The 9,592-nt window shown below is 40.6% G+C and overlaps 2 protein-coding genes across 6 annotated transcripts in view; one reads left to right on the plus strand and one right to left on the minus strand.

The window, feature by feature from the left end:
• The window catches only part of LOC103389163 (threonine synthase-like 2), a 649,915-nt gene that overhangs the window by 573,019 nt on the left and 67,304 nt on the right, over window positions 1-9,592 (minus strand). The gene's annotated exons all lie outside the window — the stretch shown is intronic.
• exd3 (exonuclease 3'-5' domain containing 3) overlaps window positions 1-9,592 on the plus strand; it is a 47,618-nt gene that overhangs the window by 13,316 nt on the left and 24,710 nt on the right. For 4 of the 5 annotated variants that reach the window (XM_025062835.1, XM_017038431.2, XM_008324538.3 and 1 more), the window contains exons 15-19: window positions 192-375; window positions 534-706; window positions 1,609-1,827; window positions 2,398-2,451; window positions 2,551-2,682. In XM_025062835.1, coding sequence (XP_024918603.1) covers window positions 192-375; window positions 534-706; window positions 1,609-1,827; window positions 2,398-2,451; window positions 2,551-2,682 — 762 coding nt within the window. Of the gene's footprint in view, window positions 1-191; window positions 376-533; window positions 707-1,608; window positions 1,828-2,397; window positions 2,452-2,550; window positions 2,683-9,044; window positions 9,586-9,592 lie in introns of those variants that run through there. The other variant, XM_025062837.1, reaches the window with a different exon arrangement.

The raw sequence follows: 9,592 nt of genomic DNA on the forward strand, positions 1-9,592 counted from the left end.
AGGAATGTCCGGTTGGAAGAGGATGTTGTTGTCAGATTTAAGAAGGAAGGAACTGTTTAAGAATATATACTGCCTGCAGTTATGTATTTAGGGACATGTCAGGAAATAACATTTTTGTTGGACTTGATTTGACCGACAAATGATCAATCTTTAGATCAAATAGGTAAATTGCTCTCTGTCTCTCATTACAGATCCAGAGCAATAAGGCGAGCGGAAGTCAAAACGGCCCCAAAGAAGTCCTGGTTGGAGAGGGATCTGCAGAGAAGGGCCTCAGTTTGCTGGTTCAACAGGTCCTGGGAAAACCTTTGGACAAGACGGAGCAGATGTCCAACTGGGAGAAACGTCCACTGCGCCTCAGCCAAATTAGATATGCAGGTAAGCTGTTTTACATGCACAGACGCGCAATGACAGAGACAGATGGTCGCTGGTATTTTCATCAAAGACTATCACGTCTTATTTTGTCAGACACTGACAACCCATAAATCAGTCTATTTTCCCAACATCCTCATCTTTTCTGCTTCTCTGGTTTCCAGTGGCAGATGCCTACTGTTTGCTGGAGGTGTACACTGCTCTTTCCAGCAATGCTGCGCAGTTTGGGTTACCAGCGGACCTGCGCAACATGTCTTCAAATCCTTCAGACAAAAGCGGAGGTGGTGTGCAGAAGGAGAAACAGTCCAAGCAGAAGAAGCAGTCTCAAGGCAAAGAGGTTGGAGTCTGTTAAATGTTGTCAAATAAGAATTGCTGACAGAATGTAACACCAAATGCTTTAAAGCAGTGATCATTAACATGCAGCATGTGGATCAAATCTGCCCCGCCAAACCGTCCATTCTGGCCCATGAATGGATTCCAAAATAAACATCATATAATAATGTTAGACAAAAATGTGATTACTTGAGTCTCCAGTCCCAGTGATAACAGCCTGCTGTAATCATTGAATAAAGGAAATAACAATGCTAATTGGTGTATTTGGGAACCACTGTTATTATTGATGTCCCCACCAACAAATCTTTGTGTAGCACCTTGCCTTACTTTACTTCATTAAATATATAACAAAAAAAAAAATAAAACAAAACTTTCTTTTTTGGGGTCACGTATCCACAGACCTCCCCCCAGAGTTTGACTTCTTCCCCCTGGTTGCCCAAACCCCGTGGGAAACACTGGGGTAGGAGATAACAGTTTTTTTTGTTTTCCCTCTTTGACAAACATACAGGTAACTTAAGAAGTGCGTTTGCATTAGAATGATATTTGTATAAAAGGCACTTAAGGGCAAACTAAAGATCAGTCTATAAGATTAGTCTCTCTCAAAGACACTAGTCAGGAACCAGAAACAGTCCTCCTTCTTTTTAAAAGTGCCCTGCTCATATGTATAACAACTCTTAGGTATGCAAAATACTTAGATCACCCGAATGGAAACCGCCAACGAAAGAACCACCCAACCTGCAGGGAGGGACAATGTGTCTTTGACAGAGACCCTTCCTATCAGCTCCGAGGGGGGGCAGTTTTATAGCTCACCCTGTGTTTTGTCCTCCCTGCTCTGTGGTGTGAGTGAAAAGAAAACCCCCCTGTGGGGATCAGTTAAATATCACATTTTTGTCTCTGTCCATTTAGGAATGTCAGGGGGCTCACAGGGTCAGTCCCCCTCGCCCTGACACAGAGAAAGGCCCCCTGTGTGGCGAGAACCCCTCAGAAAATCCTCCTCCTCTGCCCCCCCAGCAGTTGCGGGTGGTGTGCGACAACATGCTCCAAGGACTGGGGAGGTACCTGCGCTGTTTGGGAGTAGATGTGGTCATGCTGGAGAACACTGATGATCACAGAGTAGCAGCAAAAGTGAGTTGGTAGTGGTCAAGGCTCAAGGTTCAAGGTGCCTTTACTTGTCATTGGATTTGCATACAGTCATTTCTGTTGCACTCTGAGGTAAAGGAAGGAAAGCTGTGTGTGAGACATAAATAATAATAAAAAAAATTAAATGTAAAAAATGATGTGTATATTAATATATATATATATAACTATATATGTATATATCTACATACACTATATATGTGTATATACATACAATATAGTAACACTGTCAAATAAATGTTTTTTAAAAATCCAATATATGTATGAAAATATTAATATAAATGGGAGCAGTATTATAAAAGTATTGCTGGTTTGATTCAAAGCCCTGCTTAGTTGAGCAAAGAAATCACAGCCAATGTTTCAAAGATTTTTTAATTAAAAAATGGTGAAACGATTTTAAGCTTTATAGGAGGTTTTGATCCAGAGAACTGAGGGAAGATTTAAAGGAAGTAGATTTCCATCTTTAGGCCAGACAAAGAAGCACGTTGTGACCTGGTGTCAAAGTTTCAGAGAAGAAGACATTTAACCTATCTGAATGTGTATTCCTTTTCTGTCCAGTTGGCACAAGCTGAGGGTCGTGTCATACTCACCTGTGGTCAGCCCTTTCAAAGTGTAAGCACCAAATCAAAGTCAGGAATTACAGCTTCCAAATGAAGGGATAAAACTATAATGCATTTAACATGTGCTGCTTCTATCCTCTTGTATTCATAGCTGCGTTCACAAGTGGGCGAGGGTCGCTGTCTGTCCCTGGACTGCTCAGAGAAGGCCAGAGACCAGGCCGTCAGAGTCCTGAGACACTTCAACATCCAGCCAACACCAAGTGACATTTTCAGCCGCTGCCAGGTTAGAAAACTGTTTTTATTTTCACTTCTTCTAAGCACACACAGAAGACAAAGCAGCCCTAGAGTCAGAGTCAGATGTAACACTGTTTAGAGGCTGCCTTACATGTGTGCATGTTGTTTCAGGTATGGGTAATGCAAATAAAAACAAACTCCAGAACATCTAGTTAGTGAGGCATGGTTTGTGGGCATCTCATACGCTGGAAAAATTTACATTTTATACCGTGAGAACGTTTTTTACAACTGAAAATTATTGCAGCTGCAATTATTTTTATTATCCCTCGCAACATTTATGATGTCAATGGTAGGACTAGAGGATTCGTGTTACAAATTAATCCATCTGGAATTGTCTTTGCTTGAATGTTGTGGCCTCTCTGTATTTGGTTTTACTCTGTTAAAGCTAGAACTGACCCAACACATCTCACTTTGGCCTGTGAATGTGTTCCACATCTTTACTTCTCTGTTTATAAACACAAATAATATTAGAAAGAAAAAAGGGAAATTCTGGAGTTCCCATTTCCAGGCACCATTTCTGTGGTCAAATATACAGAACTGAACTGGCTTCATTTCCCTGATTACTTAGAAGGCCTGTGGTGACTGTGTTGTGTAATCTCAAATGAAAGGGGAAGAAATTAATATACTGTAATGGGAAATTGCTCCAAAAAGCCTCTATTGTACTGTGTGTGTTTGAAGTGTTGTCAGTGGTTGCAGCAGACAAAGGTGAGAGCTTTGACATGTTCCATTCTGGCTGCAGACATTGGACTCCTTTGATGTGGGGAGTCTCTCCCTCATTTAGGGAAGGGGCTGGAGAGTAACCATCCTGAGCTGAACCTATTGTTTCTTTATGGACAATAATATATTTTTTAGTGCTTACAAACAGAACATGATAGCTGCCAGTGAGGAACTATGTTTAGAATTTAAAATGCTGAATATGTATGCTGGTGGTCGTTCAGTCTTTGAACAAGACAACAATGCAACCACAAAGTACTTCAAAGGCGGTGTAGAACTTTCTCCAGACAACACATGTTCAGGTTATTCACTGGCCTAAACAAGCGCTCGGTAAAACCCAAAACATATCTTTTGTTATGAACTGAAGGCTATCATCTCTGCCTTCATCATCATCATCATTATCATACCATCAAACCTAGAAGAGCTGAGAAATTTATAAAGAAAAATGCTCGGGATATCTTGCGAGACTTGCCTAACACCTATTCAACTTCAGTTATTTTGCTTATTAAATAAAGTTTACATGCTTATAAATACTCAATAGGAAAGTACTTGGGAATGTAAGGAGAAATGATTCATCTAAAAGATACAAACAATGGTCATGAACATATGAATGTACATCATTTTTTTAAAATATATATATATGAAAATAAAATAGGATAGATAGGATAGATATTTCTCTATCCTTCGTTTGAGTTGTGAAGTTTGTTAAGGTAGTGTTTCTATCAGAGAATTCTTTCTTTGTAGAATTCCTGGGGATGTTTAAAGAAACCACGTTACATCATTAAGTTCCTTCAGGTTTGGGAAAAGAAGCCAATCATGAAACTAGATCATGGGCTCAGAAGAGTGCAGTAGAATTTACCAACTAACCTTGCAATTTCGCATAAGTGCATTCTTCAGCATTTGCAAAACTAATCTAATAGTTTAACTCGTCACAGCTAAAAGCTTCTGTATGGTGTCTTTTAGGAAATCAGTGACTATATTTCTCACTGAATTCCTCCAGAAAACTTTTGCTATAACCTATTGAACTTAAACTTCACAGACCAAGATGTTTGTCTTTGTAGCCGCTGATAGGTTTACCAACGTACTAGTAAATCTTTTCACAGTAACACCAGTATCCCCTAATGTGTCAACTGTGGTCCCGTGATGTTCTCCATCTGTTCTAGAACTTTTGACATGCTGTTAGAGGTGCTTGAAAGATAAATGCAGACTGCGTTTACTTTTGGCTATAGTGAACTTGGTTTTGAGAGTACTAATTGACAGGTAGCAGATCCAGAGTACATACTTTTAAAAGTGCAGCTTTAAACGTTACCACTACTATGATTTTGGTTAAAGAACTATTGGACCTCCTGTCTGCCTCTGTGTGGAGATATTCAGCCATTTCCAACTGAGACCTGAGTGCAGACCCATGAGAGTCTGGAGGGAATGCATTCCCCATCTGGCCTGAGGGTCCCCGAGGACCTTCAGGAGTAAGCGAAGGTTAAGCCAGGGACCAGGGAGGGTTGAAGTGTGTTGCTCAGTTTCTGCCACAAACTTGTCTTGTACGAGCAGCAACATGTAGTAAAACTTAAATAACCAACTGCAAATTCAAGTTTGATTATGACGTTCGTAACCTCATTTTCGATATTAAGTTTCATTTTTTAACTTTAATTTGTTCAGATTCATTAGTAGTGAAGTTTTCATTCACTTGACCTGATGTCTTCCTGGGTGGCTGTGTAGGTAAACCTGAGCGTATACTGCTGTTTGTGTGTGGCAGCAGTGCAGGACATTTTCTTGACTTGGGTGTTCTGGTATGCTCCTGGTAGGGGGGGGCCTAAATGTGACAAGATACACCACTGGGTTCATTCTTGTCTGTCACAAAATGGTTAAAATCTGGACCACCTCAATGAGACCTCCTGTCCTGCTGTTACCATGATGGCACACACACAGAAAAAAAAATGCCTGAAATGGCCAGCAGCCAAATGGTCACCCAGCTACAGTAGGTCCCTTATTTATTGGTTACTCTTGACACCACTTCAAGGGGAAGTGGCTTTGATATATTGTGACTATTTGAAGGACAAATGTGAACTTTAAAATCATTAGCAACTTGGTCTTAGATCTTTTACATCAGTTTACACCTCAGGCTGTTGGGATGATCAAAACTTTAGAAAATCTTTAGAAGTCGGTGGTGTGACACGGTTGCTCTAACCAGGAAAAAAAAATCAGCTTTGAAATGGAATACATGTTAATGATTTTTAAGTACTCAGGTTTTTTTTTGTAATTTCAGGAATGAAGCTAAATTAAATGTACCTTAAACACTAATCAGGAATTGTGTATATATTTTTTCCATCTACATTTTTCACCTGCAGAGGCAGTTGAAATTGTTAATGATTCACAAATCAAGCCACGATTAACGTGATTATTTTCTTCACATAAATTTCTGTAACTTTGTTAAAACGTACTCTCCATAAAAACAAGTGATAGGTGAATTTTTAGCAATTATGATTACAACATTGATGATTGATGTTTCAGCCAATTTTTAATCACAGCTAATAGGCTGTGCGATACAGGTTTACTGCATTAGATACACAGCTCTGAGCTATATAGCTAAATAGCTAAGTATATAAATGAAAATTGTATTGAAAAGTTTAGAAACTACTAGTTAAAACTTTCTAACTTCATTTTTGTACCTTAGTGGTTTTCTGGCACTTTCTCAGGTGTTGCTTGAGCAGTTAATTGGACGCTTCAAGCCTTGCAGGAGAATAGTGAGTGAGGTTGAACATGTGATCTAGCTAACTAGCTCGAGAACTGATGGAAAGAATTGTTTCACATACAGGGGAGAATGACTCTACTCCTGCAAGCAAACACAGAAGGTATGCTAATGAGTATTCAAAGTTTGGATTTTTATGGACCGGTGTTGGACAGCAGGCATTTTTGTTCAGTTTTGTAACTTGAAACCTAGGGGGAGGAGAAGGTTTGGTTCTTGGAGGCCCACAGTGTTAGACCTTGAAAACCTCTGGCCAACATATAAAAAAGTCATTGATCTCCTGTTAGCCAATTCTGCCTCTGCCCCACTTCTCATTTACTTTTTTTATTATAAAATTTGTAAATAATATCACCCCAAAAAGTTTCTCTTCAAAAGGGGAAACATAAGAAAAACTGCCGGAGGGCAGTGTCGCTGCAAACAAAACACCAACATACAGTACATTACTAGTGGTCCAAGAGCCTGGACTCTCTGTTTTCCTGCTACCATCAGTTCTTGTTGCCTACAAATAGTCCTGTTTGAACAGCAGAAGACGGTGGACATGATTGGTGTCAAGGAATGAGTGACAGGCCGAGAGTTTGTTTCATCGGGGGGGCGGAGGGTGGGTGTTTTCCAGAGCCCACCCAGGCATAGTTAACCCCTTTGTTATCTGACTGTAGGGCTCTGTGATTAGCAATGGATGGTTTAGTTTCACTCCTTTTGTCTCTGTGGTCTTCTCCCTCATGCAACGTACACCACTGCTGAATGACATGAAGGAAGAGAGAACAGACAGGCAGAGATTAACCACAGAGCTGCATACATGTGTAAAGACTGAGCCTGGAAATAGGTAATCTGTGTATCAATGGACGATGAATGGAGATCCTTGGAGGCAGAAGAATGTGTGTCCATACTGCGGAAGGAAGGCTAGTGTTATCGACGTGTTACAGTTAATTTAGTTACATTCATGGATCACTTAGTGCTCCACAGCTAAGGTGAATGAAAAGTAAATTGTTAACTTTTATTCACAGATTTCATGTCTAATATTGTTTATTTTCAAATCATTCCTTTAATTTTACTAAAATGGTATAATAGCGTATAGCACAAGAGCATTAGGTTACTATTACTTTGAAAGAAGAAGATGAAAGCTAATGATATTGCAAGGATGCAGTGTATACAGTTTGTTTTTCAACGTATGTTGATGACTGACTGTTTTCTGGGCTCTAATGCCAACAGGCTATGACAGGAGTTGACAAGATACGTTACAATGACATATAATTTTATATTTTGCTTTTTTGTTAATGTTAACTTGAGGTTAAGAAATGCCGAGATGTAGTAGACATAAAGCAACGATCTGTTACATTTATTTTGTGAGACATAAATATTTCCCTGCACAGTGATAACATCAAATAAGAAATAAAACTGGATAAAAAGAAAAAGACAGAAATGAAACAAATGGCTGCAAACTTTTTAACACCTGTTGTGGAAACATCCATGCTGTTGTTTTGTTCTTAGCCTACGTGGTATTTGCTGCTTCACACCAACGTCTTTATGACGTCAAAGTAATAAATGACTCAATATGTGTTGTGTTGAGGGGTATGATATCGATTTGATAATAGCCTGCATACATAGAAATGTGTACATTATTAGGAATAATGGTTATTAAAAAGCATCTACAGGTGAAAGTGTGAAGTATCCGGGATTGTAGTGTCCGTGCATGGGCCTAGATGAGACTCAGAATAATTCAAATATACATTAGTAATCAAGATAACATTTTCAAGACCGTGGACATAATTTTACTACATTAATGGGAAAGAGGATTGATTTGTTTAGTTTTGCTTAAGCTCTATCCTCTAATCTATGCACTAATGACCACAGTATCTGTACTATCTACACAAACACACACACACACATATACATATACATACGCATACTTCCGATGAGTTAGAAAGGTCCGTCAGATGTCCCATACTGACCATGTTGATATTAGAGAGATTGCCTGTAAGATAGACTCTCTCACATATACAGTGTATTATCGGTATTCTCACCCACCCACACACACACACACACACACACACACACACAGAACACTTGTGTGATTGCACAAAACCACACAGTCGTAGACACCACTGCAGCAGAAACACTGGTTCCCACGCACCAGACTACTGGGGAAGTGAAAACAAGAGCAACAGGAACCGCCACACCACGAGAGGGAGGGGTGGGAGAGATGGATGGGGTTAGTGAGAGGAAAAGGAGGGGAGGGAGGGAGAGAAGTGAGAACAGAGACAATGGCAGGTAGGTAGAATGAAAAACTGTAGAAAATTTAAAAAAAGTTATTTGCAGAGAGGGACGGAGAAAATGATGAACCAGTTAAAAGTGAAAATAGGGATGTAAGCCCTTACTGCAAAGGAAAATGATCGGATGAGAAAGATTGCCTCAGAAAGGTGGCACACAAAGAAGGAGGAGGATTGAATGCGGTAGAGGGCGAGGTGACAGAAAAACGTGTCTGTCCCTTTGATCTTCAAAGGGAGCCGTGGGATAAGCGAGAGGAATGTGCAAGGTTTAGACACGTCTAGAGTTACCCCTCGCTGGCAACGTGTGCATGTGTGTGTGTTTGTTGGTCAACTCGTCAAGGTACGATAAAGTGAGCGAGCATCAGGGTGTAAAACGAATCTGTGAAAACAGTAGATACTGTAATTCTCAGTGCATTTTCTCACACCATAATGTGTTTGTTTTCACACGCTCTCCCCTTGCAGATAACCACAAATATCCGTTGTCACAATAACAGCTCTGACACATCTCTATTGTTCCACTGCTGCGTCTTCAGCCCATGTCTCTTGTGTGCCGTACATCTGCGGCTCCTCAGCCGTAGGACTTGAGTTCCCTGCCTATTTCCATCTCTCACTCTCTCTCTCTTCCAGTCTCCGCAGACTTTAGGGGGCAGCGACAACAAGAGAAGGGGGGAGGAGAAGGGCACAACGGTGGGAGCATTCCATAGGCACGCCAAGTCATTCCGAGGGAAACCATCTCAAATATTTCCCACTGTGTGTGGCAAAGGGCTCTGCTTCTCTTGTTACTCTGTTCCACTCAGAAAACTCACAGTTGGAGAAAGTGGTGCTCACACAAAAACCCAGGTCCTCTCTCCAAACCACTTACTCTGATTTACAGTGCAGTCCACAGTGAGCTGGTGCAGTTATGAGTGATTGATGGTCATGTACGTCCATGTCCTTTGTCTCTTCTTTTCCCCTGTCTCGGGGGACGGCGGGCGACGCGCTGTCTGTCTCTGTGGCCGCAGGGGAGCCGTTATGATTTGTTCTGTCACCTTCAGTGGTGGAGCACATGAATGAATAAGCAAAATAAGGAGAACACAACCACAAATATTAGGGCTTTCACTCCAGTCATGGTGTCATGTTTCTGTGGATGATGAGTCATTCATTGGAAATATTTAAATGATTCCCGTCTGCTTTCA

The sequence above is a fragment of the Cynoglossus semilaevis genome, chromosome 14 (assembly GCF_000523025.1).
Source record: "Cynoglossus semilaevis isolate Cse_v1.0 chromosome 14, Cse_v1.0, whole genome shotgun sequence".
Classification (NCBI taxonomy): domain Eukaryota; kingdom Metazoa; phylum Chordata; class Actinopteri; order Pleuronectiformes; family Cynoglossidae; genus Cynoglossus; species Cynoglossus semilaevis.